The 27,883-nt window shown below is 49.5% G+C and overlaps 12 protein-coding genes across 12 annotated transcripts; 7 read left to right on the top strand and 5 right to left on the bottom strand.

The window, feature by feature from the left end:
• Positions 1 to 24: 24 nt before the first annotated feature.
• Positions 25 to 1,183, top strand: K444DRAFT_647432 (TPT-domain-containing protein; the record flags this gene model as incomplete). The annotated part of the gene is made up of 5 exons (XM_024885335.1): positions 25 to 170; positions 225 to 446; positions 498 to 885; positions 935 to 996; positions 1,054 to 1,183. 5 exons carry the CDS (start codon positions 25 to 27, stop codon positions 1,181 to 1,183), a joined length of 948 nt encoding a protein of 315 aa, XP_024728049.1.
• A 718-nt stretch (positions 1,184 to 1,901) lies between these two features.
• Positions 1,902 to 3,195, top strand: K444DRAFT_573582 (UDP-4-keto-6-deoxy-glucose-3,5-epimerase/ UDP-4-keto-rhamnose-4-keto-reductase). The gene is made up of 3 exons (XM_024877409.1): positions 1,902 to 2,081; positions 2,134 to 2,483; positions 2,531 to 3,195. Exons 1-3 carry the CDS (start codon positions 2,000 to 2,002, stop codon positions 2,978 to 2,980), a joined length of 882 nt encoding a protein of 293 aa, XP_024728048.1. The 5' UTR covers positions 1,902 to 1,999; the 3' UTR covers positions 2,981 to 3,195.
• A 181-nt stretch (positions 3,196 to 3,376) lies between these two features.
• Positions 3,377 to 5,573, top strand: K444DRAFT_620295 (DnaJ-domain-containing protein). The gene is made up of 3 exons (XM_024881680.1): positions 3,377 to 3,589; positions 3,640 to 4,871; positions 4,921 to 5,573. The coding sequence occupies exons 1-3, from the start codon at positions 3,484 to 3,486 to the stop codon at positions 5,092 to 5,094; spliced, it is 1,512 nt and encodes a 503-aa protein (XP_024728047.1). The 5' UTR covers positions 3,377 to 3,483; the 3' UTR covers positions 5,095 to 5,573.
• Positions 5,574 to 5,718: 145 nt separating this feature from the next.
• On the bottom strand, positions 5,719 to 8,146 carry K444DRAFT_647429 (uncharacterized protein; the record flags this gene model as incomplete). The annotated part of the gene is made up of 7 exons (XM_024885334.1): positions 5,719 to 5,978; positions 6,196 to 7,077; positions 7,114 to 7,247; positions 7,281 to 7,473; positions 7,513 to 7,540; positions 7,574 to 7,621; positions 7,658 to 8,146. The coding sequence occupies 7 exons, from the start codon at positions 8,144 to 8,146 to the stop codon at positions 5,719 to 5,721; spliced, it is 2,034 nt and encodes a 677-aa protein (XP_024728046.1).
• Positions 8,147 to 9,384: 1,238 nt separating this feature from the next.
• Positions 9,385 to 9,879, top strand: K444DRAFT_545788 (cytochrome b5; the record flags this gene model as incomplete). The annotated part of the gene is made up of 1 exon (XM_024876167.1): positions 9,385 to 9,879. One exon carries the CDS (start codon positions 9,385 to 9,387, stop codon positions 9,877 to 9,879), a length of 495 nt encoding a protein of 164 aa, XP_024728045.1.
• Positions 9,880 to 10,033: 154 nt separating this feature from the next.
• K444DRAFT_225107 (uncharacterized protein) lies at positions 10,034 to 13,137 on the bottom strand. The gene is made up of 6 exons (XM_024871185.1): positions 12,864 to 13,137; positions 12,755 to 12,814; positions 12,627 to 12,709; positions 12,423 to 12,577; positions 11,576 to 12,375; positions 10,034 to 11,527 (listed from the first exon to the last, which is right to left on the bottom strand). The coding sequence occupies exons 1-6, from the start codon at positions 12,898 to 12,900 to the stop codon at positions 10,188 to 10,190; spliced, it is 2,475 nt and encodes an 824-aa protein (XP_024728044.1). The 5' UTR covers positions 12,901 to 13,137; the 3' UTR covers positions 10,034 to 10,187.
• Positions 13,138 to 13,295: 158 nt separating this feature from the next.
• K444DRAFT_492728 (uncharacterized protein) lies at positions 13,296 to 13,712 on the bottom strand (the record flags this gene model as incomplete). Its single annotated transcript, XM_024873226.1, has 1 exon — positions 13,296 to 13,712. A coding segment is annotated over one exon (417 nt), but the record flags the coding sequence as incomplete, so codon positions are not given.
• A 109-nt stretch (positions 13,713 to 13,821) lies between these two features.
• K444DRAFT_225062 (HET-domain-containing protein) lies at positions 13,822 to 15,997 on the bottom strand. Its single transcript, XM_024871184.1, has 2 exons — positions 15,566 to 15,997; positions 13,822 to 15,510 (listed from the first exon to the last, which is right to left on the bottom strand). Exons 1-2 carry the CDS (start codon positions 15,978 to 15,980, stop codon positions 13,844 to 13,846), a joined length of 2,082 nt encoding a protein of 693 aa, XP_024728042.1. The 5' UTR covers positions 15,981 to 15,997; the 3' UTR covers positions 13,822 to 13,843.
• Positions 15,998 to 18,724: 2,727 nt separating this feature from the next.
• On the top strand, positions 18,725 to 21,112 carry K444DRAFT_573574 (pisatin demethylase). The gene is made up of 8 exons (XM_024877408.1): positions 18,725 to 19,005; positions 19,055 to 19,086; positions 19,242 to 19,406; positions 19,451 to 19,809; positions 19,856 to 19,981; positions 20,028 to 20,508; positions 20,559 to 20,624; positions 20,683 to 21,112. The coding sequence occupies exons 1-8, from the start codon at positions 18,783 to 18,785 to the stop codon at positions 20,737 to 20,739; spliced, it is 1,509 nt and encodes a 502-aa protein (XP_024728041.1). The 5' UTR covers positions 18,725 to 18,782; the 3' UTR covers positions 20,740 to 21,112.
• Positions 20,720 to 22,798, bottom strand: K444DRAFT_224970 (uncharacterized protein). Its single transcript, XM_024871183.1, has 8 exons — positions 22,511 to 22,798; positions 22,322 to 22,460; positions 22,070 to 22,257; positions 21,981 to 22,017; positions 21,862 to 21,929; positions 21,436 to 21,809; positions 21,316 to 21,383; positions 20,720 to 21,259 (listed from the first exon to the last, which is right to left on the bottom strand). The coding sequence occupies exons 1-8, from the start codon at positions 22,610 to 22,612 to the stop codon at positions 20,913 to 20,915; spliced, it is 1,323 nt and encodes a 440-aa protein (XP_024728040.1). The 5' UTR covers positions 22,613 to 22,798; the 3' UTR covers positions 20,720 to 20,912.
• Positions 22,799 to 23,086: 288 nt separating this feature from the next.
• On the top strand, positions 23,087 to 23,356 carry K444DRAFT_620291 (uncharacterized protein). The gene has a single exon (XM_024881679.1). It carries the CDS (start codon positions 23,113 to 23,115, stop codon positions 23,305 to 23,307), a length of 195 nt encoding a protein of 64 aa, XP_024728039.1. The 5' UTR covers positions 23,087 to 23,112; the 3' UTR covers positions 23,308 to 23,356.
• Positions 23,357 to 24,839: 1,483 nt separating this feature from the next.
• On the top strand, positions 24,840 to 27,883 carry K444DRAFT_656575 (elongation factor G, mitochondrial). Its single transcript, XM_024886095.1, has 4 exons — positions 24,840 to 25,071; positions 25,178 to 25,289; positions 25,348 to 27,386; positions 27,440 to 27,883. Exons 1-4 carry the CDS (start codon positions 24,869 to 24,871, stop codon positions 27,492 to 27,494), a joined length of 2,409 nt encoding a protein of 802 aa, XP_024728038.1. The 5' UTR covers positions 24,840 to 24,868; the 3' UTR covers positions 27,495 to 27,883.

Raw genomic sequence — 27,883 nt, 5'->3', positions numbered from 1 at the left:
GATCAAGCATATAAAGATGTCGAGATGGCCAAGGAGAAGCTGATGAGGGGAGAAATTCCTTCACGGGATGCTTCTCAAGGGCGGAAGGCATTGGGGAAGCAGTTGATTGACGGGAGTTGCATTCTGCTCAACATTGCAAGCACGGTGACGCTTGTCTTCTTAAACAAATGGCATGTCTTCGAAGATGGTGGATTAGAAAGCATTTACTAACTGTGTCTGTCTAGGATTTTTAAGGACCCTCAATTGAAGCATGCCCAGGTATCCTTTGCGATGTGGCATTTCACATGCACTTCAATTGTCCTATGGATTGCAAGCCGACGACCCTTCAATTTGTTTGTGCCCGTTCGACTACCTTTCCTACAGATGATACCACTGTGCAGCTTCTTTGCAGGATTTCTGATACTTGGAAATTTAAGCTTGGCGTATAACTCCGTTGGATTTTACCAGTTTGTCGCGCCGCTCTTGCCAGTTACGATATTGGGCTGACACTCTCACAGGCTTGCAAAAATATTGACCACTCCTTGTGTCGCCCTTCTCCAGTACTTGTACCTTGGGAAATCGGTCACTCTTCTCACCATCGGCGCTCTGGCTAGCGTTTGCATAGGTGTAGGAGTAACCAACACCGGAGCAACTGGGACAACAGCGCAAGGAGCTTCAATCGCAACTGCAGCCTTTGTAGTGACTAGTTTTTACCAAGTGTGGATTGGAAAGAAGATGAAGGATTTCTCGGTGTCTAGTCCACAATTGCTGTTGAATCAAGCGCCGATATCTGTGTTACTATTGGCACTTTTAGTCCCATTTTTTGACACAGTGCCTGATGTTGGGGATATTCCAAGTGATACTTTGGTGGCCCTGTTTTTGTCTGGCCTTGCTGCTGCTTCACTGGTAAGCTTTCATCCTATATTGCTGAGATTTCCGAACTAATTGTCATTAGAACCTTTCACAATTCCTGATAATCGGACGAATGAGCGCACTGACATTCAACGTCGCCTCCAAGTAAGTCTCCTCTCTTGCCCAATAGGTAGGCCAAGACCACAATCTGATACTTCGCAGCGTCAAAACAATAATCATCCTTTCGTATGGGTGGATCAGTGAAGGACGATCCCTGACGATGAAGGATTCGTTGGGTATTGTACTGGCACTTGGCGGTGCTACAGTCTACAGCCAGCTCTCTCAGAAATGAGCGGCCGATTTGTATATGGAATCATGAATATATAGACGAATATAGGTAGGGACGGAAGAAATGAATGTGTACACGTAGGATTAGATGGAAAAAAACCCCGATCATTCTATTCGCAACAATTCTTCACGGACCTCTCCTCGCCAAAATGTTATATTGTGAGTACACCACGGGTCTGATATCACTTGGTGCTAGGTCCAAAACATCATGTTGAAGATAAGGAATATGTTTTAAAACAATTGCTCGCTTGCGGAGTTGACTATGAAAAATGCTGGGAAACTGACTTCTTGACTAAGTTTTAAAATAGGTTAATGAATAACATTCGGAATCTAGTGGTCTCGGATATTTTCCTTGCCTCCAATACTCGGACAGAATCACGACGTTTCTCAACTCATCGCCCCCCTTTTCTTCGGCAAACCCCTGCATTTTTAGGAGGCGCCCTCTCTGACCGCCTTTCTGAATTGCCTCGCCAAGACCTCCTGGACCCCTCCACATTATCGAGGATGCCGATAGAGAACAAAAGTTGGGAAACTGTTGACTTTCAGGTAACTCAAACTTTTAGACAGATCAAAATAGAAGTTGAAAAGCGTGTTCGAGTGTAAATGCAACCTTTAATACAAGGTGGATTATTATTCGAAACTGCGTGCGTATTCACATTCGTAACTGGCTAGGTCGATGTGTCGGTCCCTTGCATTATAAATCCCACCTCTTCTGCACCACCCTCCAAACTTTGACTTTGTCTTCACCGACACCAACACTCATTTCTCCGCAACCAACAAACGCCAAACACTAAACAAAACCCTTCGCAGATTAAACGATATGGCTTCCAAGAATGTTTTCCTAATATGGGGCGGCGAAGGCTGGGTTGCTGGACACTTGAAGACTCTCCTCGAGAGCCAAGGTCAGCCGCATTTTGGCCACCAAAATTGACATTGAAGCTTACAATTGCACAGGAAAGGAAGTCCACACCACGACAGTTCGCATGCAAAATCGAGAAGGTGTCATCGCGGAGCTGGAGAAAGTCAAGCCTACACACGTCCTGAACGCTGCTGGTTCAACTGGACGACCGAATGTCGATTGGTGCGAGGATCACAGGGAGGAGACTATCCGAAACAATGTTATCGGTACCCTCAACTTGACCGACTGCTGCTTTGAGAGGGGCATTCACATCACCGTCTTCGCTACTGGATGTATCTATACCTACAATGACGAACACCCAATTGGCGGCCCAGGATTTCTCGAGACTGACAAGGCCAACTTCGCTGGCTCATTCTACTCGGAAACCAAGGCACACGTCGAGGAGGTTAGTTGCACATCAAGAAAGTTCTACGAAAGCTAATCATAGCCCAGGTCATGAAAGCATACTCCAATGTTCTCATTCTCCGACTCCGAATGCCAGTCAGCGACGACCTCCATTCCCGCAACTTCGTCACCAAGATCGCCAAGTACGAGCGAGTGGTAGACATTCCCAACTCCAATACCATTCTCCACGACCTCCTCCCAGCCTCTATCCTCATGGCCGAACACAAGGATATCGGTATCTACAACTTCACAAACCCAGGGGCCATCTCCCACAACGAGGTTCTGTCCCTCTTCAAGGAATACGTCCGCCCAGACTTCACCTGGAAGAACTTCACGCTGGAGGAGCAAGCCAAGGTCATCAAGGCCGGCCGAAGTAACTGCAAGCTTGACACCACGAAGTTGATCAACAAGCTCAAGGAGTACAAGTTCGAGGTCCCAGAGGTTCACGAAGCGTACAAGCAATGCTTCCAGCGCATGGCTGCTGCTGGTGTGAAATAGACTCGCCTAGATTTTCCTTTTTTTAATATTTTTTTATTTAAAAAAAGTCGTTTGAGGAGCTTAGAATTCACATGGGAGATGCTAGCTAATGAAGACAAGAATCAAGACCTCTTTTTTTGTTTTGTACAATGGATAATGTGCAAGTAACTGAATTGGGAAAGCATTTCTCAATGGCAAACTGCATTGTGTGACTTATGAATAAAAAAAGAAATTACAACCTCTTATTTTCCATTTAATCCCCAATCACATCAAATCCTAAAACCTATTAAGAAAGATGAGGGTATGGGTGTATAGTTCTTACTCGTCATTGGGTTCACTTAATTTGCCCCTCGCCAATTTCTTGGAGCCTCGCAGCGTCATCTCCGTTGACGCAGCTTCCGAAAATCTCAGCCTCACAAAAAAACGTGGACCAGGCAACCTCACAAAGCGACCTGGGACCATAAATACAGACGACAGATCGCACCCTCACTCACAACTGTTTGTGACAGACGAGATTCACAGCCATGGTCGTAGACACGACGTACTATGACGCTTTAGGCGTCAAGACAGACGCTGATCAACTCGAGATTAAGAAAGCATACCGAAAGCTCGCAATCATAACACATCCAGGCATGCATCTTTACCCCTCTCTCGCATCACCCATTTAATCCCCATCGCAGACAAGAACCCCGGTGACGACACAGCTCACGAGCGCTTCCAATCAATCGGCGAAGCCTACCAAGTACTCAGCAACCCCGATCTGCGCTCGCAGTACGACAAGCACGGCAAAGAGTATGCGAAGCCACAGGAAGGGTTCGCAGACCCGGCCGAGTTCTTCGGGACGATCTTCGGCGGCGAGGCGTTCGTGGACCTGATCGGCGAGATCTCGCTCATGAAGGACCTGACGCGGACGATGGACATTACGATGCAGGAGGGCGCGGAGGAGGAGGAGTTCCCCGGCGAGGAGCAGGCGAGGCAGGAGAGTATCGCGGATGAGCAGCGGAGGGCGGCTGCTGCTGCTGCGGCGACTTCGGGGGGCGAGGGCAGCAAGGTGCCTGCTCCGAGTGTGGTGGAGAGCGCGGATGAGAAATCTACGTTTTCTTCTGCAAGCACGGCGTTCGAGAAGCCTTCTGTCAGTCCGTCTGCTTCTGGCACATCGACACCCAAGAGAAGCCAGGGGATTCCGCTTAGGCCGGCAATTATGGATAAGACGGAAGAGGACGCCGCCATGTCAGCTGCTGGCTTGACGGAAGAGGAAAAAGAGCTCAGAAAGAAGGATAAGAAGAAGGGCGGTCTGTCAAAGGCACAAAGGGAGGAGCTAGCAGCGTACGAGAAAGAGCGCTCGCGCATACGGCAAGAGAGAGTTGACACCCTGGCCAAGAAACTTGTAGACCGCATCAGCATCTGGACGGAAACTGACAAGGGGCCCGACGTCACGAAAGCATTCCAAGAGAAGACGCGCCTGGAAGTTGAGAATCTGAAGATGGAGTCCTTTGGCCTCGACATCCTGCACGCTATCGGCACTACGTATCTACAGAAAGCTACTGCTTTATTGAAATCGCAGAAGTTTTTGGGGATTGGCGGGTTCTTCTCGCGGCTGAAGGATAAGGGGACCCTGGCTAAGGAGACGTGGAACACAATTTCTAGTGCTATTGATGCGCAGATGACGATGGAAGAGATGGCAAAGATGGAGGAGAAGGGCGGCGAGGACTGGACGGATGAGAAGAAGGTCGAGTACGAGCGGAGAGTCACAGGCAAGATCTTGAATGCGGCGTGGCGGGGGAGCAAGTTCGAGATCCAAGGCGTGCTGCGGGATGTCTGTGATGAGATTTTGAATGATAAGAAGGTGCCTATGTCTAAGAGGTTGGAGCGGGCGCAGGCGTTGGTCATTTCAGGGGAGATTTATCAGAAGGTTCGTTCTCATATCCCTTAACACTACCCCTTTTTGACGAGAGAACCAGGCACAACGCAACCCAGAGGAGGAAGGCGACTACATGGCTTTCGAGCAGCTGGTCGCCGAAGCGGCCGCCAAGAAAGAGAAGAAGAAGACGTCGAAAGACAAGAAAGCCGATCCAGCCCACGCCCACCCTGCTTCCGAGGCAGCAGCCGATGCGCCCAATGTCCCGAGGTCTTAGTCGAGGCTTCTTTCTTCTTTCTTCTTTCTAGCGATTTAGTGAGGTTCGAGGGACTAAAGGGGTTGAGAACTTTGATCAGAGGTGTGAATGGGTGATGAATTGCATGAGAGATAGCCAGAAATTTCCCCTTGCTTTGAGCGATGGAACAGAATGAGTGGAAAGGAGCATACTGCATAGAATACATCCCCCTTTCATTTTGCATGTACTTGGTTGTTTTGCGGCCGCTGGCGGTTAGGTCTTCCTGATCGCGAGAGTAGAGATATTAATGTCATGCGATGTCCACGTCTTCTTTTCAGCCTGTATTCGCGCTGGTTAATAGTAGCAATGCGAGTGGTATAGATGCGGTGTGTGAGTGAAGTGTATGAAGTGTATGAAGTGTATGAAGTGTATGAAGTGTATGAAGTGTATGAAGTGTATGAAGTGTATGAAGTGTATGAAGTGAAGTGTGGAGTGAAGCATCTAGATAGAGTGAACTTTGGGGTATTTTGACTGTTTTATTTTTATTGTTTTGTAGGTAAGTCTGCCTCTCGCTCCTCTTTCTGATCTGGATCGTGTGATCTATCCAAGTGCTATACTCCAACATCCCCTCCCTAATTTCTCCGCTTGCCGCTTACCCCTTTCCTCTTACACAATTCGCTTCCATTTCTTCCAAATATCAAATCTCAAAAAAGCGCCGCCCATATATTCGGGTCCCCGACGCCATTCCATCCTCCGTCCTTCTCGCAAGGGGGTATCGCAGTATACAGCAAAGAAAAATGTTCGACGGTTGAGTTGGATGCTCCGAAGGCCGATCGATCGATGAAAGCCGGGTGCTGTGCTTGACCGTTCCTGAACGCCGCCAAATGTGTGTCCTCCAGAATAAAAACGCCGTCCCTGGACCCAATCTTGACATAGGAAAGATGTGAGTGGTGTGTTAGCCGTAGCCCGTCGAAACGTACATCCCTTTCTCTCCCTTTCCCCCGATTGTTGTGTTAGTACAGAGTTATAAGAAAAATTCTCTTGATTCGAGCTCGAATCGGTGAAGTGTGGACTACCGCGGACTCGTAGGCAACGAGTCAAACGCAGCCCCGCTCCCCGATCCAAACCCAGAAGCCGACCCACCGACCTCAATGCCACTATCCCTATCATCCTTCCCCTCTCCGCTCCAGCCTGCTACCTTCCCTACTCCCTCTTTCGCGGCTTTCCTCGCTTCTCGAAGTAACCTCGCGCCGAAAATGCTCATTCCTTCGCTTTCTTCCTCGTTGATAACATCTTCGCTCCCACCCTCCACTTCATCAGGTGCTAGCACCCTCCCACCGAGTTCGACGTCCGAGACGCGTACATGGTACTCCAGCGCTTTCCTCCCTTCATTGATTAGCTCTTCCGTCCAGCCTAAACAACGCTTCAAACTCTGATTCATCTTCTGGGAATCAATGAGAAGCTGCTGGTGTTTAGTCAGATCGAGCTGCAGACGCTTTTCATCTCTTTGCCTGTGCCGGGCGTCGGATTCAGCCATGGCGCGGGGAGAGATCGAGCCTTCTTCCGAATCGGTGGAGAAGGAGGAGTCTTCCTCTTCCTCGTCCTCTTCGTCGTCGTCTTCACTCATGTCGGAGAGGGGGGTGCCGTCTTCGCTTTGAAGTAATGAGGTTCCTGAATTTCGCACCGAGGCCGAGGTTGCTATTGAGAGGCGACCTGAACGGGATAGTCTTCTGTACCGGCGCAGTTCGGCGGTTTGTTTCCTCATTTCCCGTTCTAGGGTGCGATTTATTGCTGCTAGAGAGGAGTTTGTAATTTCCAAGTCGAGAACTTTCCTCTCTCTTCGTGCGTTGGCGGCGAGTTCATTCAATTGTTCGATTGAATGACCTGTTTTAATGGGACTTTGAAGCGCTGAGTCGGCTGGAGGCACTCCAGGTTCTGGAATCTCTTCTGGTGTCGAAATCGGAACAGAAGTCGTAATCAGATTTGATGGTGATCCTGGTGTTTCACCTCCTGATATTTTCCTCACTGGTGGGGCTTTTGTATCGTTCTGTGATCCCACACTTGCTGAACGACCATGGCTAGCTCTCCCTGATTCAATACCCGTCCTGCGTGTTGCAACGATCCCATTTGCTGATTGCCCTCTCCCTACTGGCTGAGGTCGTGGTAGAACTGGTGATTCTAAGGTCGGTGTATTCCTCAATGAAGATAATGAGGCCTGCTGTTGTAACTTCGATGGGGAATTAGGTCTTAAAGGTGGTGAAAATGTGCTTGTGTTTGCCAATCTCGGCGAGTTCATCCGTGACGAAGAAGACACGGCAGAGCTCGGTCTGGGCGGTGGAAAGTGTGGTGCAGACTCGAGGTCCGGAGTGCCATTCGCATGAAAGAACTTAGGGGCTCTATCGTCCACAGTCGATCCCACAGCTGATCCGCTCGAGCTCGGTGGTGGCCCGATTGTCTCACCATTGGCATAAACAAAAGGTGTAGAAGCCTTGGACTGTAGTGGCAGTCTCGCTGGCTGTACCGTTTTTGCCTCACTCGCGAAGAAGAATTTCGAATCATCCTTATTATTCTGCGCTGGACTCTTCGAGTACCCAATATCCGACACCGCAGGACTGAATGACACCGTTGGTCGTTTCGGTACATCCCTGTCAATCCCATTGATCCCCAACCCAGAACCGTAGACTGGCGGATCGTGATTAATTCGAAAGGAATCGTTGGAAGCAGGAACGGGGGTCCCAGTCGGTGTCCCCGTCGGCGTCGTATTTGCGCTGTCGACTCGACTTTTGCGTGATGACGATCGCGGGGTGATGTTGTTGTTTAGAAACGCAGAAACCGGGGTCGACAGATCCTCCCTCGACGACGCACTCGGTGTAGTATTCTCTGAACGCGCTCCCCGGCGCGACAATGGCGTCTGAACAACTGGCGGAGTTGTGCCGGCTACTCGTGGAGTCAAGGGAGCACGATTTGAGGCCTTCGCCGAGGCGCTGAGGACGGGCATCAGCGGTCTGGTGGAGCCGCTGCTCTTATCGTAGGACGGCATGTTCGTGTTGCCACTTTTTGCTGCAAGAGGTGCCTTGAGCGGCACTCGCATCATGGCATTGCTGTCTCTGGACTGCAGCGGTGGACGTAGTGGCGGGCGCGATGGTCGTGAGCGGGTGGGCGTGGCATTGGAATCTTGGTTGTGGTTGTTGTTTTGCGAGTTTTCCAAGATGCTGCTCCTCGAGCGATTCACAGAGCCCAGAAGTGCAGCCCTCATTTTGGCCGCGGCCCCGGTTTCCAAACAGTGGCCTGGCAGGCTGGCAGGCTGGCACGCTCCACACTCAAATCCAAACCACCATCATTGTATTGCTGTGCGGACTAAACTCAAAGAAAGGGGACGCGTAAAGGAATGATCGGTTTTCACGACGATTTTTCCAAGTCTAAAAGCAAATCCATTTGTTTACTTGCCATATGATGGCGGAGCTAGCCTCGTGCCCATAGTATGCGGACTATTAATTGTTTGCGGCCTTGTGAGTTGTCACAACATGGGACGCTCAAGGGCTCCTCCTGCACGCCTTTGATGAGATTCATGCGATGATGACTCAAGCAGGCCACACAAAGGGCGCGCTTTGTGTCTTGCGGGGACAAGCGCGTCATTGTTAGAGGAGCGTCCCCTGCTCGTGGAGTCGAAACGCGAAGGGGGGTCCTTGAAGCCTTAGTCAGCAAATAAATCCCCGACGGATCCATTTTGATCCCGTGCCGATATCGAGGACATCCCACCAACGACACAGTCCAGAACGAACTCTCGAAAAAGAGACCATGGTCCTCCTGGGGCTCTCTCTCCTTGTTGCCTCAGTGACCTTCCTCTGCTACCGGCATCCACCTTCCTCTTGGGCCTTCCTCTCCTGGCTCCAACGCGCCACCCTTCACGATGCCGCAAAGAAAGAGCGACCCGATGCGCCCCCCTCAATATCTCTCCCCGACGGAGACAATGCTTGGAAAGAAGTGTCTTCTCGCAAAGGAGGGATGCCTTCTTCTGCCATGAGCAAAGAAGAACTCGACAGAAAAGCGATGCCGCCACCCCCTCCACCTTTCAAGAAGCCTCAGAAGAAGACCTCACCACGCACACTTCTCAGCGAAGATGACAAAACACCCACAGTCCCAGCCTTCGCCCTCTCTCCCTCTTCCTCGCCATCTTCATCCTTCCCCGCCCCAAACTCCGCACAACGCGCCTCTTCGAACCGCGCCCCTCCCCCCTCCTTCCCCGCCTTAAACTCAGCACAGCGCGCCTCAGGAGGAGCAGGCGCCCCTCCACGCCTCCCAGCAGCCAACCCCCAAGGGACAGCAGGCCTAATGCCACCTCCAATACGCTCACCCATCCAACTCCCGAACCGGACTCCTACAAATTCATCCTTCTCCCTCGCCCCTCCGCCAACACACAATTCCATCCCTACCAAACCGCGAAAAAAGGTCCTCCTCACACCCGGCCACAGCCCTCTAGACTGGGCCCGTCTCTCCTCGTCCCCTACCGCCAATCTACGCGGTTTACCGCCCGATACACCGTATCTCCGCGTCCCTCCTTCCCTGTTGAAGCAGATGACGGGCAGGAAAGGAAAGGATGCATGGACGGTGTTAGGCGGGAAGGTGTATAATATCAGTCCGTATGTGCCGTATCATCCTGGGGGCGAGCCGGAGCTGATGAGGGCGGCGGGACGGGATGGGACGCGGTTGTTTGGGGAGGTGCATCCGTGGGTGAATTGGGAGGGGATGTTGGAGGGGTGTTTGGTGGGGATTGCGGTTGAGGAGGCGGAGGTGGGGAGGGAGAGTAGTTTGGAGGAGATGGACTAAGAAGTGTGGGGCAGAGGGGGTGTTTAGGTTTAATGGACGTGGAGGGGAAACATGTATGGAAGGTGAAGTGTGGGTTTGAATATATGGAGTGGAGGGCATAGAGTGAGGCGTTAAGACATTGCTTTGTTTGTGATGGGTTCGTGGCATGAGATGTTTACATGGCATTGCGGCATGATGATAGAAGAAGACAGAGCTAGATAGGGACGGGTATATAGACGGATAATAGATATGATACCCCTTTTTCCTCCGTCCATCCATCCAATTCTCCCCCAAAAGCAACCTGCCTGCCAGAAATACAATCTCCCTCCCTATCGCTTCTTAAAGCGAAACTTCAGCTCGTCGTCATCATCACTCTCATCACTATCCTTCACCGCCTTCGTCAGCTTCGTCGGCCTCGCCTTCTTCGCCGGTGCCGGCTTCGTCAACACCTTCTCCGCAACCCTCTTACCCCCCTTCCCAGCTGCACTCGCACTCTTACTACTACTCGGTAAATCCAAGTTCTGCGTCTCGTTCGTCTTATCGACCAATGTCTGAGTCTGGGTGCGCTGAGACCGACTACTGGTAGCAGCAGTTTTCTTCGGCGGTGGGGGCGGAGCAACAATCTCGAGATCCAAGTCTGAAGACAGCTGCTCTCCTTTCGCCCAAACACTACCAACCCCAAGTTCATCCTCGGCCTCACTAGCCAGGATCCGCGATGCCTTCTCCGCAGCACGGCTCTGGCTCTTATTAGAAGACCGGCCTTGGATCTCCAGTTCTCTCTGGCTGGCCTCTTGTGTCTCCTTCCCCTTGCCTTTATCCTTCTTCCTCCGCCGCTGAGAGTCCCCATCGTCCCAATAATCATCGCCGATCCCGAAATCCTTCTTCTTGACCTCCTCCAGCGGGACGATGATCTTCTCCTGGACAGGACCCGTAGCACCACCTCGACGACGGAATTTCTTGAAGTTCTTGCGACCGTTCCATTTGTCATCCCAGCGCTCACTCTCATCCGCGCGTGCCGCGGCTCGAGAAGGTGGAACTGACCGCTTTACTTCCATTTCGGCGATTTCGATTTCCGGACGCTCGTGGATGTCCATTCTTTCCAGTTGCTCTTGGATTTTCTCGCGCTCGGCTTTGGCTTTCTCTTCCTCCTCACGTCTCTGGCGTGCTATCTCGAGGATGTCGATTTCCTTTTTGGCTTTCTTTGCGGGCTTTGCAGGTTTGGCAGGTGCTGGCTTCGCCTCGACGATAGGCGCTGGAGGTGGAGGTGTTGGCTCTCCTCGTTCAAGACGGCGGCGCTTCAAAGCTGCTGTGGTAGGTGCCATGATATCCATGATGTCTTCCTCTTCTTCGATAATAGGGGATGCTGGTCTCTTTCGACTGCTCCGGGTTTGTGTCTCTGGTGGTTGAGATGTCTCTTGATCCACGTCTACTTCTGTATTCTGTGATACGAAGAGACTCTGAGACTCAACTGCTGGTTCATCTACAGCCATAGACTCGGGTGCTGAGCTCACAGGAACGCTGAAATCATCTTCAAAACCTGTAAACTTCGCCCTGGCGCCCCGGCGAGCTCTACCCCGTCGTGGAGGCTCAGGTGGAGCCATCTCTTCCGCGGTTTGGGTGGTCGGAGCAAGCTGGGATATTTGAATGGTTTGTGAGGTCAAATTGGTAGCTAGGTTCATCAGTAAGAAAATCGAATACACTGCGCACCACGACTCACCTGCTGTTGGGGGCGGCGCCACCACTCCGGAGAGTTCTATCTCAAGAGGTCGCCGTAGAACACTTGCATCGTTTCCTAGAATAGCATCAAGGAACTCATTCTGTTCAACAAAGCGATGATCAAGACGCATTTGAACCTTTCGGCCAAAATCTGCATACCAGTCGGCGCCAGCCCCTTTGACAGGATTGAATCGGACAACAACAACTCCCTTGCCCTCGCTGCCGTCGTCAAACTCTCCAAGACCCTTTTCACCAGCAACATTCTTGACGTATTCAACAAAACCGTCGACAGTCGTCTCGTTCGGAACAGCCTCACTTATCATAGCCTTTCCCTTACCTTCTGTGATTGTTGCGAGAAGGGTGTCGTATTGTCGTCTTTCGTAGAACACAAATGTATACCCGTCAAACATGTCCTGCCGAAGGGCATTTGGCTCATAGGCAGTTTCATCGCGCTGTGTAGGTTCTTCTCCTTTCGGGGGGAGATGTCGAAGCGGGTCTGGAAAATTGGCCTCGAAGTCTACTTCTAAAGGAGCTGGTCCTCCCTCATTTGGTGTGGCCGAAGCGACCAAAGCATTGACAAATGAGGGATTGTAGACAATGTATTTCCCATTAATAAGTGCTTGGAGCCCCTTCGATGTATTGCGTTTCTTAGCAACAAGGTGTGTTGTGTGTCCGTGTTCGTATTCAATGAGAATTTTGATATCGAGGGGCCCGAATAGTTCATAGAGATTCGTGTATGGATTCGCGTTGTGGTCTTTGGTGGAGAAGGAGAATGTGAGTATGATAGGGACCCAAGTTAATCTGAACTTGTTAGCATATGTGCTTGGCTTTGAGGAGCCCTGTCGTACCGAAAATTGTACTTGTATTTCCCGAGAGTGATAACGTTATCTTCCCTCTGAAGAACATGGTCTGTCTTCTTCTCCAAACGCTGCCCGTTCACCGTCGTACCTATTTTTGTGCCGAGGTCTTGCAGTGTGACGCGCGATCGGGTTCTGGCATTTGGCTATTGAAGTGTGAGCTTGGACGAGTCCTTTCGAGGAAGTGGCTCTTACGCAGTCAACAGCCGTGACGGGATCCACCTCGATTGTCAAATGCTGTCTGGAGACGGTCTTGTCCTCTATAACAAATTGCCCATCTGCCGATGTCAGCTAGGCCATAGTATGATAGAAGCATCGCGCACCTTCTGTATGAGTGCGCCCAAAGAGGAATTTCTTCCCTGGTCGCAGCCAGAGTTTCTTGCCTGCGAAACGTTGAACCTTGTGTAAACGCGACGGGCGAGGGTGCCATACCTTTGAAGGCGTCGCCTTTGTTCTCAAGAACCCACATGCCTAATGGCTCAAGTTAAGGTGAGAGAGCCTTCCGCAGCGGGATTTGGGCCTGATAGGCGCGATGTTGTCGAAGGTTCAAGGTTGTCAGAAGCGGGGAGACGCGTGATCACCTGATCCTCGACACCAAAAATACGCCTCTTGCCTTTTCATAGCGAATTTATCAGGTGCTTTGTTCAGCCTCGGCGAAATTTAGTGCGGTATAAATTTCCGCAGCCTCAGAAAATTCTGTGATTGTGCCTTCTTCTCTTCTTCTTCTCTTCTTCTCTTATCCTCTTCCCTATTCTCTTTCAACCCCTGGGATGAGAAGCCATTTTATTGCAACATATAAGAGCAGCTCAAGATAGCCTAGCAGGTAATCAGATTTCTCGCACTTGCCCCATGAACAGTACAAATCTTTCCCAGCCTGGTGAGTACAGCCTCCCTTCTAACGTTGTTGATTGTGGCCAGGAATTGAATTCGGTCTTCTTGGAGGATGCCCCTAGCAGAGACTTTTTGGAAAGCTTTGGCACATTTCTGCAAGTGCCTTGCCAGGTTCTGTTTGCTCGTTTCGTCAAGCGCACGAGCACCCCGTTGGATGATTAGGTTCTGCAGCCACATAAAAGCCTCTGCTGACACTGGCGTCACTGGCGTTTGCAGTTCTACGTCTTGCCGACAAGACCCTACCTTCACCTCATCGGCTCTAGGAATGGCCGATTCAGCCGGGTTGGGCATACTTCTGAGCACCCTTTCTGGATTAAACGGGAATAAACCACTTGCAGCGAAGCAGGCCTTGATATTCTTCGGCGTGAACGCGACCACCCTCGCAGGGCTAACTTTCCATGACACCACTACCTCCCTGATCCAACAGAACGTCACTGATGGTTTCGTATGCATAGCTCAGATAGCCGGTCCTAGGTGAACGAACCGAAATCGATCTCCACCCTCTCCCTTAACAATCGGCATCAAAGAATTAAGATATCCCACTTCGCACCCCATTGTTCCGAGTCGTATCCAGCCTCGACCTGCCTAAACTCTCTACTGTATTGTCGACATGCGAACTGAAAGTCTTTTGGTGATGAAAGGACCGTAAATGTGCCAACCCTCACAAATTCGCTCTGGGTTTCAGGACCAGCACCCCGAAGAATAATACCGGCTACTCTTGGAACACTCATTGTCACTCCGCCTAGGTTCACCTCTTCGTATCTTGCATTATACCGGACTGGAAGATAATAAAAGCCGTGGTGCATAACTGGATCAGACTCATGACTATAATCATCCACACTTGCACTTCCAACTCTTAATCCGTTGACAATAAGGCAGAATGAGCCTCTGTTTTCTGGTGACTCCTCCAGATAAACTCCTGATTTTGCTAAGCTGCACCGGAGTCTAAGGAATCCGCTTTTGACTTGCCCAAAGTGATTCCTATCACTGACTAGCTCAACTCCGACGTCCAAGATTTCCAGAACGATCTCGTGGTCATCGGCATGCCGCACAACACAAGCATCTTCGATGTGGCCATGTATGGAAGCCCAAGACCAGCTCGGCGCGGTGTAGACTTCGGGGCGTGACGTGGACACAACCCACTGGATGCCGCTAGCCTTCCACAAAAGCTGGTAAGCTAGGTGTTTTCGCCACATTCCTGCTAGATACTGGGATTTGGTGTGCTTTTGCATTCTCCCCGCCAACCCAGATAGGGCGACGAGCTTGTCCGTTGAGTAAGTGAGATTTCCTTTCGAGTAGGTGCTGATGATGAGATCCCAGAGACTGAACGCATCCAGATCTGGCGCCTCTGATAAGCCCAACCCCTTTCGTCGACGGGCACCGTCGATATGTGGATCGAGGCCCTTGGAAGGGGCGCCCACTCTAGCCGGTAAACCTAAAGGAAATGTTTCGCTTGCAACACGTCCACAGCACTCCCAATAAAGTTGTGTGTCTCCGAAATACAGATTCCGGGGTGCCAAGTATCGCTCTTGACACGCCCAGGCCCGCCTATGCAAGGGCATATTCATAACATTCTCCCGCCAGTAGAGCCACTGGACAGCGTAGTAAGTTCCTGGATTTGGGCCCCAGTTGAGATTGACCTTCAGCGGCTTGACCAAGTCGGGACTTCTCTCGATAAAACATCCATGTGTTCCATCAGCAGCATGTGCAGCAGCTATATTGCAATAAGAGTTCGAGTAAACTTCGGACATAGATTGTGACTCCCTTTCCCAATCCGCAGCTAAATCTTGAACAATGCAGAGACTGTCGATCCAGATATAGTTTAAACCCAATCGTTGGGTAATTAGAAAAGCATCTTGAAACGATTTAGACAGCTGTGAGATCGGAATCCGCTTCTGCAATTCGGCTATATTGCTGGATAGCAACAGCAGAGGCATATGGGAACCCCAGCAATGGCTCATTGTAGCGTACGGCAAAATGGGAGTGTCATCTTTGACTACTACTAGCCTCGGCGCTCCCGAGCCAACGTCGATGACACGCGATGGAAGGGAAGGTTCTATAGCCATCAACCTGTTGCATGGCTTGTGTGACTTTGCACATTCATCCAGCCAGTTTGCGACTACTGACCAGCTTGTATCTGAATTTGTGTTGGCACTGACCTCTCCATGGCCGACAAAGGGTGCTACTTCTAAGCCTTTTGTTAAAAATGTCTCACTCAGTTGGTTGGCATTCTCAACTCTTACCAGCCTCTGGAAACAGTTGTATCACACTCTTAACTTCGTTACCGGAGTTCCATCCAAGATATAGATTGTCCGGATCTACGTGCAATCCAATACTCGGAGGATTTCCCTCACTGAGAAAGATCGCCTCTTCGTACGCAATGTCAGGAGAAGTTCCGTCAATCGCACTCGTCAGCTGGCATAAAGCAGCCCTTGCCGGAATGCCCAAGGCGTGTAATAGGTGCAAACAGAGTATGCACCCATTGGAAGCAGTGACTTCCACAGAGTCGAATGTTTTAATTAGTCGGATTTGTTTCTTGTCTGGCTCCTGTCGGGTTTCGTTGATCTCTGTAATGACAAGACCCTCAGGATACTGGGTATTTAAAAGGCTCTGGCACTTCCAGCAAAGGTCACCATTTTCCACGACAGAAGTCGACATTGAACGGTTGAGTGGCAGGTGAGTGCGGAAGCAGGCACGTGGCTGCTCTAAATTCTAAGGCAAGAATAGTTAAGTCAGCAGCATGTTAGCCGACATTACCTAATGCAAATTCTCACGTGATCCATGGTCAGGGAATACGCCACACCTGACTAAGTTCGTAACAGTGGATTGGTAAAATATTACGAATCCGGGCTTTGATATGGTACCCTTCGTCCGCTGAGATATTGCCACATTAGCGGCCGCACATGAATATCCCTAATTTGGATTATGTTTTGGCCGAATTGGGGATATTCATATGTGGCCGCTAATGTGGCAATGTCTCAGCGGACGAAGGGATAATGTAATTATGCTAATGCACACTAAGCACTAAATTATGAAGCTAAAATATGCGACATTTTATGTATCCTCCTCGCACGGCGAAACTCCCGGACTTCCTTATAATCCTCTCTGAATGTCTTCAAAACATGGAATTATATTGTTTCTTTATAGAACCTTTCCCCAAGTGCTCCGAATTTCGAAAAGACTCTCGTAGTTATAATTAAGCGGGGGGGGGGGATTGCTGAAACGGCGATCGACGGCGTCAATGAAACGATCTGCAGTATAATCAACCGTAATATTTTTTCTCGTTGCAAGCTGGTTTCCTAGGGAGAAATAGCAGAAGAACATTGACATATTGATAAATGCTTCGTAAACTTGCAAGGGGCAGACTTGAGATGCTTAACTCGTAGATTCGTCTCGCCACAGCGTCGTCTCGCGACACAGGGACAGACGTTACTCAGATGCATTCAAAACGAATGGTAACAATTCTATAGCTGCACAGGTGCGCTAGTGCATGGCAGACAATTTTCTGGACATTGTTACCACTGGCAGTCAGTTTAATGACGCCGCCTGGCGGCCGTGGATACGGCCTCCCCAGCCGATATTGAACAATCTTCGCTGCTCTCCCATTCTTTGTGCCGCCGATGCCTTCTCAGTGGCGTCCATCTGGCCGTTCTTTGCCTTTACCAAAAGCAGCGATCCTTGGAAGCCGTTGGCTTGATCTTGCATGAGCGTTTTAATGCGCCCTCGGAAAGACAATGAGGAGTTGAGATGCTCGACGAGGAAGACGACGAGACCGAATTAATACAAAGCTTAGAAGCGATTGCTTGGCTGCGTTGGCCATAGTTCCTTCTTGGGACATTACCTCCAGCTATCAAGCTCATGTCAGTGAGTGGCGTCCGCTAGGAGCAGGCCTGGGGATGACGTTTCCACTTCATGGATCATCAACGAAAGCTTGATCATCTGTGCTGACGCGAATAATACATTCTCCACCGTCTCACGAACAGGCCGTATCTCTTGGTCTAGCTTCGAACAGATGACCTTGTCTTCTAGACATCGGGGCTTTCGGGCTAAGGTAGTTACTCTGCAATATTGGCTTGCAATTTCGGCCTTGGTGGTTCATACCGTGATCCTGAATGGCGCGTTCCGTGTCGTTTTTCGAAAATTGCGACTAAGCTCTTCAGCCTCCTGGTCCAATCGCCCAAGGATAGACTACTTTCGTAGTCCTAGTGGTCCTATCGTTTCGGCACGGGCTATTTTTCATCGTATTCTTTCATCTTGCGGCGATTGGGATTGATGCTTCATGGATTACTTGCCTTCATGCACTTCAATACTTTTCTCCTCCTTGTCAGTACTGCACTTAATTTCTGCACAGTCAACGTTACGGGTAATACTTCTTATTCTGCGGGAAATGTCTTTGGTTTTACGAGTTTTGGCCTTGTAGCCATTTTCGCATTTGTTTCATTACTTTCTTCTTGCTCCGTTATGCTCGGCGAGAATCTGTTTGTTGCGTTTCCCGGTAGAAACGAAAACAGTCCGAGTATTGATCATGGGGGGTATCTTTCCTTGGTGTTTTTCAAGGCTACGGTTGTCGGAGCTATACATTTGTACGGACATATTTATCATCCTGAGGGCACTGTAAATCCTAGCTGGACGGGCATGTTTGGATGAACGAGACGACCATAGAATATTGAGGAGCTCATAGATAGTGGTTTCTATCTATTGTTGTCGTTCAAAGCTCTGTCTTCGGCATATTCTGACTTCTTGATTCTTCAAAATGCCGGGTTTAGTCGGTGTCATTGAACCCGCAGCACCTGGTAAGCAGGCCTCCGGGTTTCATACCACCGACTCAAACAGACGGCTTGCTGCTCAAGTCCCCAACACTGCATTGACCTGTGAGTAAGTTGAGTTCTCAATGCGCAACGGATTTCATTTCATTTATCGTATCTCATTCCCCAAAAGCTTGTTGTGTTTTGTGTCTACATTATCTCCCCCTCTCACAGCCCAGTCTGGTCTTGAAGGAGTACACTCTATCGAAGAAATACACTTCTTCAAAATGATAGCTTTGTTTTTTATGAAATCTATTTCTCCATTTTGTAGGTAAGTGTAGAATCAACATTTTGGTCGCGCATGGGATTTTCCCGAGCGGGGGTTATCAGTGGCTCTGGAGCGTTCCTGATTCGAAAACTGACATTTGGCTCCACTCCAGTCATGAACTTTTCTCGGGAATCGATATCGGAGAAGCGCGTTAGGCGGGTTACTTACTGTATTGAACCCGTCTGCAGAACTCATGCATATGGCATGCACCTGGCCTGCACGTTGACTATTGCGAACAACTGAGCTGTACCTCTCGGCCCGGCAGCCTATAAAGACCACAAGGCGACCTCCCACTTCTCTTCTCAAATTGCCTGTTTTCCATTTGGCCGCTTCAATTACGACTATTCAGACCCTCCAATTGTGCGCTATCCAACCCGAATCACTTCAATGATTTCCGTCAACTTGATTCCTCTGTCAGATTATGGGCAGCTATCTCTCGTAGTTCTAGGACTCCTAGTTCTGGCATATATTGGGAATGCGATTCGTGTCTGGTATCGATTGAGGCATTTCAAGGGTCCCACCTCTGTTGCATGGTCGAAGTTTTGGCTCATTAGAAGTCACATAAAGCAGACAGTCTACCTCGATGTAGCAGAAGTTTGCGAGAAATATGGTAAGCAACGATTGAAGTGTTTATCACTACATAGCTGATGCTTTGAAAGGATCCATCGCCAGGTGTGGGCCGAATTGGCTTGTGAGTCCAATGTTTTGAAGCCGCACTACATTCCTTCAATAGCTGGCGAATCATGCGCTCTTTAGATATGTTTTCAGGTTCAACTACTCAGAAGACACTGTTCCAACCCAATTATGCGCTGTCAAGCAACGCTGATTCGAGAATCTGTGGTTAAGGTCACGAACGAGCCAGAACTCCTCCGCCGGATGTATGGAGTTCGATCACTTTACAGACGCAACAAAGGGCACGTTGCTTATCAATTCAAGCCAGGACACGACAATATCATCTCCGTCATGGATGACGGCAAACACACTCGACTCCGCTCCAAAATGTTTGCTGGCGTAAGTTCCACCATCCGCTCACGGCCATCACTAACGGTATGCAGTATTCAGGAAAGGAGAATGACAACCTCATAAGTAGCATCGATGAGAACATTATGAAACTCGTCAAGCTCATTGACGAGAAGTACGTCGCTTCGGGTGCGGAGTTCAAGCCGATGGATATTGGCCGGAAGGCTCAGTATTTCACAGTCGACGTTGTTTCCACCCTCGCTTTTGGGAAGGCCTTTGGGGATCTCGTGACCGACTCCGATAACCACCAATACATTGAGAATATAGAGGAATCGGGACCAGTGATTATCTTGGTCTCGGTATTACCCTGGATCAGCAAACTTTTCAAGCTGCCTCTGCTGAAGTCATTGCTTCCCTCAGAAGCCGATACCATCGGATTTGGCAAAATCATGGGGTTCGTACTGTCACATATTCCAATGAATTAGACTGACGTGGAAAAGTTTTGCCAAAGAAACAGTCGCCGAAAGATTCGGACCGAACAAGAAGTCGCAGCGAGACATGCTCGGATCGTTCCTTGCACACGGCTTAACCCAGGAGGAAGCAGAATCCGAGATTCTCGTTCAGATGTACGTAGTGCACCTCCATTTCCTCTATCATGCTAACGTCCAGAAGTCTCACCGGATCCGACACAATCGCAACAGCAATCCGCGTCACGCTCCTCTACCTCTCGACCAACCCCCGAGTTCTCTCAAAGTTCCTCGATGAGATAGCAGCTCACTCTCCCAGCTCTCCCATCACCGAACCCGAAGCGAAGGCCATGCCCTACCTGCAGGCCATCATCAAAGAAGGACTGCGTCTCTGGCCTCCGTCTTCCGCTCTCGTAACCAAGACTGCGCCGCCACAAGGCGACACCTTCAACGGTCTCTTCATCCCCGGCGGCACAGACGTCGGCTCCTCCGCTTGGGGCGTCTTCAGAAATAAGAAGTTCTGGGGCGATGATGCAAATGAGTTTCGTCCTGAGCGCTGGTTTGGGCTGGAGGATGGGAGGAGGAAGGAGATGGATGATACGATGGGACTGATTTTTGGGTTTGGGAAGTATACGTGTTTGGGTAAGGGGGTGGCAATGCTTGAGTTGAATAAGGTGTTTGTTGAGGTGAGTGGAGAGTGTTAAGGAAGCTTGAGTGGTGGTGTTGACGTTTTTAGCTTTTGAGACGCTTTGAGTTTACGGTTATTGATCCGACGAAGCCTTGGAAGTGCTTGAATTTTGGGGTAAGTCTTAGTCTTTGTATTTGAGATTGTTCAAGGTGAAAGACTAAGCTGGTTATAGATCTTTTCTCAATCGGAAATGTGGATGAGGGTGTCAAGGAGAGAGAAACAACTTTGAGTCGAGGTCGTGCTTCCAAACTCTCGTTTCTCACGTGTTCGGGCAGCTTCATTCTAACTTTGATTTATTGGAGAATTGAATGGGTATAAAGGTCATATTTCATTTCAACATGATAGAAAATATCATAATTACAAAGACTAATTACTTCCATGAGCAGCACTATTGTTTGCCGATCACCCCCCAAACTTCTCTTTCTGTGCTCTCTCAGGCGAGCCCCCGATAGTCGTTTCTGTCGGTGACCTGATCTCCTTCGATGTCCCGCCTCTTGCTCCTTCGTCCAGGCTAGAAAGCTCGATTCCATGATTCCCTGACCTTAGTTTGCTCCCCAGCCTCGCGGACAACACCTGCCCCCAGCTTTGCTGTTCCTGTTGGGTTTGTCTCGAGGCCGTCATGGTCTTGTCAGATTGGAAGATGACGGGGAAGAGTTTGACTAGGAGGGGTCGGAAACACATCAAACTGGCGCAGATTATTGATGTAAATGCCTCGAGAACGCTCCAGATTATCACGTCGACGTTGTCATCTACGGGAAAAATCAGAATCCTGAGGGCATATAAAAGGTAGGAAGGATTTACTTACAAGTCAAGTCGATCGATGTTCCGTATGAGATGATATATTTGAGACGGACCAAACTTGTGATGCACGCACTCGAAATTGATATCAGCAAGTTTATTCCTTGGCTGCCGATGAGAGACTCACAAAGACCCAAGAGCGAACATGAATGCCAACGCAAATTTCTTCTTCAAGTCCAACTTCAGAGCCTTCAGCTCCATTACGGGCAGGAACATTATGATTAAATCCTCCAGGATAGTGAGTCCCGCCCCTGCATACACGAAAGCCTGAGAATGGATGCATTTCCCCGGAATCGTAATATCCCAATACGAGCCCACTGGTGTACATTGAAACAAGACGACGAATGCGAAAGCAATCGTTTGTACAAGAAGCCATGCCATGGTCATGTATGTGGCGAGACGAAAGCTTTTGCTGGGGAAGATTCGGAGGTAGAGGAAGAGGATCGACATCTTTGCCACTGGTAAGATGAAGACGTAGAGGATTTGGGAGATGTAGTAGAGCTGTTGAGGTAAGAAGATGTCTTCCATAGGGTGGGGTATTTGAGAAAGCTACCTTTCGTAGGCCTTCCAGATTTTCAACGGGGACATCCCAGAAGTGATTCCCGAAGCCTCGAGTGGCATCTGAACTATGTTAGTGTTATGTGAAGAACTTTGCACACCTTGAAACCGTACTTATTATTGGAATTATCGTCATTGGGATCATTATAAGCTATTAAAGAGGTCAATAGCTGGACAGCAAGGTTCCCTTGAGTGAGACTTACAGTTGCAACTCCAACAGCCCAATCATCCCACCCCATTTTGTTGGAAACCATACTTCTAGACACAAATCTCAGGGCGGCGATTGGAAAGGTCACAGCAGCCATGATGGTAATGTCCCGTATGATTTCCCCGCTTCGGGATGGATACGGGACGCCCATGCAAACATCCTTTTGAACGGCACTGAGCGTCTCTGCTAAGACTTAGCTTCCAGGTGGACAGCCAAATACGTAGGCAAATGGGGCGCGATAACTTACGAGCCTGCTCCGTGATGTTGCATGAGTCCAGCACGCAAAGTGAGAGGCTTCTCTGCAAATCAACACTGGTGCAGAGACATTCCGTAAGATTGGTGAATGCACAACCTGCTGGGAGCAGCAAACTTGTTGAACATTGCAGCTGAAAGACATATTAGACAAAGCTGACGGATGATGCGTGGTCCAACTTACAGTACATGCCGGAATATCAGCAACTAGTTGTGTGAGGTTGGTCTGAGCAAGAGTAGAACTGATCAGAATTGCCACTGACGTGAGTATAGTTCGAGGATACATCGCGCGACCAGTTGCAGGAACCCTTCAAAAGGTTCCTTTTCCTGAGAAGGGAATTGCCTCCATTATTAAGTTCTCAGCCCAAGAAACCCGGTATTGGGGACGCAGGACGCAGGACGCAGGACGCGACGCAGAACGCAGGTACGACTTGGAGGGCTGGAATGGGAAAGTCAGAGCGGGAGGCTGGAGTACTAAAAGCTGATGTGGGACCCCCCCCTTTCCCACTAAGAAAGGGGCAACCGGAGCTTCCGCTGCCAAGCGGTGGAGTCGGGCGCCCGCAAGAAAGATGGGATGAAACGGTAGTGTCGGTGGGGCCGGGTAAGAATAGAGTCAACCCCATCCGCTTCGCAGAATCGCAGTTAGGCACGGCCGTATATGCTCGCAGAGCAGAGTCAGTCCTTCGCAAACCTAGAAAGCGAGGACGACGGTCGGTACGAGGGTATGCCCCGTAGAATAATATATTTTGCAGGCGGTGGGTGCGCAACAGCTAGCGATTGGCAAGCATGCTGCCCAGGGATCCTGGCAGAATGCAGCTGGCCTTGAAATTCAACACCGAGTCAGTTTTTCCTCACGGCATTAATATCATTCATGAAGCGGTCCCCGCCGACACGAAATTCTCTGTCCCGTTTGGCCGACCTCCTTCCAACTCGGGCCGGGCGTCACATCTCACCCCAGGTCCACATGGCAAACACGTTTGACCCCTTATTTTAGCCGCCGTCATACCTGGCCAATGTACAGTAGCATCTCTTGCATGAAGATCTGCCGCCGAGCTGAGATGAAGTCCCATGCAGTGAGTCAGTGCCACAGACAGGAGGCTTGGGAGTTTATATGCAGTCCCATTGTGTGAATGGATTTCCCCATTCGGCAAGAAAAGTCGCGCACTCGATACTTGCGGTGAGAGAGGTACCACCGGGGAATGCCAAGTCCCCAGAAAAGAATCGATTGACTCGATCAACCAAATTGTGCTTCAACAATGGCCAGTCTTAAAGTCGACACTCCTCGGGACTTCAAAACTCCAGGCATGAACTGAAAGGAGGTCATTTGATCTTCCTTCGTCAATCACAACTTGGCTATCAATGATTTCGACGTCCTAGAGATCCAAAATCCGATTGGGAACATGGGTTTCTAGTCGCTCTCCCCAACTCCGACGAGTTCTTCCTTCCGAAAGCAATTGTATCGCCAGTGGCGGTTTCTTACTGGAGGTTTCATCATCCGGGAGAGTTTCAGAACTTCCTTCTTAGAAAGATTTAAGAAGGAACAAGCAATGCATTTAAGGAATGCTTCCGCCTAAGGAGTTCTGACTGGTAAAAAAGGCTGGAAATGGTATGTTAACGGCAGGGTGATGAAGTTGGGAAGAGAAAAGGGACCGAAGATCTCATTTCAGATTCGATAAACGTGTATAAGTAGTAGGCAGGCGGAAGGAAGTTTCCATTGGGCTTGTTGAGGCGGTACGAGAGGGCGGTGACTTTTCCCAGCAACCCGTAATTAGAAAGTAAATGCTCAGGAAGAACGAACACGCCAATGAACCAGCAAACAAAACTAAACAAAGGGTGGGGGTCGATAATGAGAGGATATGAAGAGAGGGTGGTAACACATACATACTGCAAATGAGCACAGACTCGATTCGAGATTCCACAGTTGAGTTTGTCTGGAAGGGATCTTCGACTCCGAGATCGATCTTGGCGGAAGAGTCTTATCAACTCAAGGCCTTACGTTGGTCAAATCGTCCTCTTGATATTTCGCGCCGCCCGAGATTCTGAACAGAGGTGTCAACGGGCAGGTAGCTGCTGTATCTTGAGGGTGAGAAGCCGCTGAAACTCCGTTTGAGTCGACATATAGGGGGCCCAGGAACGCTCAACAAATGAAAGAAGAGATATGCTGCTCACAACCAACTGTAATCTTTGTGCTGTTAAAATCGAGAGAGCAAGCCCCGTCAGCGGTGAACGTTGACCCTTGGACGCCGTTACCCCCGTTTGAAGACATTGCTGAAGCTCTCACATCAAACCATTTGCTGTACATACGCTGTACGAGATACTGAATATGTGAATTGGGAAACCCTCCGAAGAACTTGCTCTTCCTTGTTACAAAGGGAAGAGCAGTCAGGGCTTTTAAGTTTCAAAAGGAAGGAAGTTTGAATTCACGACAAGATTCGGAGCTAGTGCCGGAAATGGCTAGACTCCCGAAAGTAATCCGATCCAGTCGCGAAGAAAAGTGTCGATGATCCGATTCTCTTGAAAACACTCAATTGCGCCAATAATAATGAGGGTGCACAGAGCTGTCCGGGCTGCGGCTTCGGCGGAGGCATCAATTGGCGCTGTGAGGAGTTGCGCATCCAGACCTCGGTTTCTCTGCCTCAATGCAGCAAGTCGAGGAACGGGCGTTCGAGCAGCTGGAAGGGGGCAAGCCGCGCAGAGATACTTCTCAGAGTCGAGAAGTATTCGAGCTGGTGCTGCAGAGGCTGTGTGAGTTTCTCTCTGTTTATACTAGGTTCAGATATGGAAGAGAATCATAACAAGACTAGAGAGGTCCGAACGAAGACCAGGACTTAATGCTAATTGGGGCGTTCAGATTAAAACAAGCAGCCGCAGACCCATCTGCTCTATCTCAGGAGGCAATTATAAGCAATTTGGATGAAGTGGAGAGAGGAAGGTTGGCCCGGATCAGAAATATTGGTATTGCAGTGGGTATTCTCTCGTCAAACTGACGAAGGACCAGAAGACTGAAGATGTGGTTCATAGGCACATATCGATAGCGGAAAGACCACAGCCACAGAGAGAGTCCTTTTCTACACCGGCCGAATCAATGCAATCCACGAAGTCAGAGGGAAGGATGCTGTTGGTGCGAAGATGGACTCTATGGAATTGGAAAGGGAAAAGGGAATTACAATCCAGTCAGCGGCGACCTTCTGTGACTGGATCAAGGAAGAGAACGGCAAGGAGGAGAAATACCACATCAACTTGATCGATACACCTGGCCATATTGATTTCACCATTGAGGTGGAACGAGCTTTGAGAGTCTTGGATGGAGCTGTTATGATACTCTGTGCGGTCAGTGGAGTTCAAAGTCAAACGATCACGGTCGACAGACAAATGCGAAGATACAACGTTCCTCGAATTAGTTTCATCAACAAAATGGATCGAATGGGAGCGAATCCGTTCAAGGCTGTGGATCAAATCAACCAAAAACTCCGAATCCCTGCTGCAGCTCTTCAAGTTCCTATTGGGTCGGAGGATAGCTTTCTGGGCGTGGTCGATTTGATCAGAATGAAGGCTATCTATAATGATGGACCAAGGGGCGAGGTTATCAGAGAAACCGACGAGATTCCCGAAGGCGTCCAAAAGTTGGCCGAGGAGAGGAGGAAGATGCTTATTGAGACTTTGGCAGACGTGGATGATGAGATCGCCGAGATTTTCCTGGACGAAAGAACACCGAGCCCAGAGCAAATGAAAGCCGCTATTCGAAGAGCGACAATCGCACTGAAGTTCACGCCAGTTTTAATGGGAAGCGCCTTGGCCGATAAGTCGGTCCAGCCCATGTTGGATGCGGTCTGTGATTACTTACCAAATCCATCTGAAGTCGAGAATTTAGCTCTAGACAAGAGGAGAAATGAGGCCTCTGTCAAACTCGTATCATACAACTCGTTACCATTTGTTGGCCTGGCTTTCAAGCTGGAAGAGAGCAACTATGGACAATTGACTTATATCCGAGTCTACCAAGGATCGATGAAGAAAGGAATGAATGTCTTCAACGCCAGAACAGACAAGAGGGTAAAGGTTCCTCGAATTGTGCGAATGCACTCCAACGAGATGGAGGAAGTTCCCGAAATTGGTGCTGGAGAAATCTGCGCTGTGTTTGGAGTTGACTGCGCATCTGGAGATACTTTCACTGACGGTGGACTGCCGTACTCGATGTCTTCCATGTTTGTCCCCGATCCCGTCATATCGTTATCCATCAAGCCCAAAACGACAAAGGATACCGGCAACTTCAGCAAAGCTATGAATCGATTCCAGCGTGAGGATCCTACATTCCGAGTCCATGTCGATGCGGAAAGTCAAGAGACAATCATCTCAGGAATGGGAGAGCTGCATCTTGACATTTACGTTGAGCGTATGCGTCGTGAATACAAAGTTGAAGTTGAGACTGGTCAACCACAAGTCGCTTACCGGGAGACCATAACTCAGCACACCACCTTTGACCACACTCTCAAAAAGCAGACCGGAGGTGCTGGTGATTACGCTCGAGTTGTAGGGTTCATGGAACCCATCGAACCAGGCCCGACCGGCTACGGCCCATCCAAGTTCAGACAGGAAGTCACAGGAGGTTCGATCTCCGAGAAGTACTTGTTTGCATGCGAAAAGGGATTCCTGGCGTCCTGTGAGAAGGGTCCTCTGATCGGTCATCCAGTCTTGGGAACTTCTATGATTGTCAATGACGGTGCTACTCACATGACTGATTCGTCCGAAATGGCATTCAAGAACGCTACCCAGCAGGCGTTCCGCAAAGCTTTCAAGGAAGCAAAACCTCAAGTTTTGGAGCCGCTGATGAAGACGACCATCACGGCACCAAATGAGTTCCAGGGTAACATTGTGGGATTGTTAAACAAGAGAAATGCCATCATCAATGAAACGGAAATTGGACCTGAGGATTTCACGTTAATGGCGGACTGTAGTTTGAATGCAATGTTTGGATTTAGTTCTCAATTGAGAGCTGCGACGCAAGGCAAGGGCGAGTTTGGCATGGAGTTCAGCCATTACGCTCCCGCGCCTGGGCAGTTACAGTGAGTCTTCCTATCTCTCACCTATATGTCATATTCACTGACATCCATCGCAGAAAAGAACTTATTGCGAAATACGAGAAGATGCAAGCTGATAGGCATAAGAAATAAAGTCAGATCGATACTTCCTGTCTAGTGTGTTAATAGACTTCCTTCTTGGTAAAACTTTTGAGGGAGGGAACCGAGATCTGAATAGATTGTATATGTCAACATTGCATGGGCACGGTTGGGATAGAAAACGAATGGAGTCTATGGCATATGAGTTGTAATATATCAATGAGAAGGATCTCAACTCGTGTGCTCGTCCCCTTGACTACAAGAACTACCCAGCCCCCCCATATGTGTTGATTTGTATACTCAAGCGAGGGCCCAGAAATTGTCATTTCCGCAGCTGGTTTTCTGAACTTGTTTAGCGAATAAATTGAGCTGGCTTGATAATCTCCATATCAATCGACATCGCTGTTTCCTTGAAGCAGATGACCGTCCACCTGCAAAGTTGC

This window comes from Hyaloscypha bicolor (assembly GCF_002865645.1).
Source record: "Hyaloscypha bicolor E unplaced genomic scaffold K444scaffold_182, whole genome shotgun sequence".
Taxonomy (NCBI): Eukaryota; Fungi; Ascomycota; class Leotiomycetes; order Helotiales; family Hyaloscyphaceae; genus Hyaloscypha; species Hyaloscypha bicolor.
Note: the sequence above shows the minus strand (reverse complement) of the source record. Positions and strands in the feature narration are given on the sequence as shown.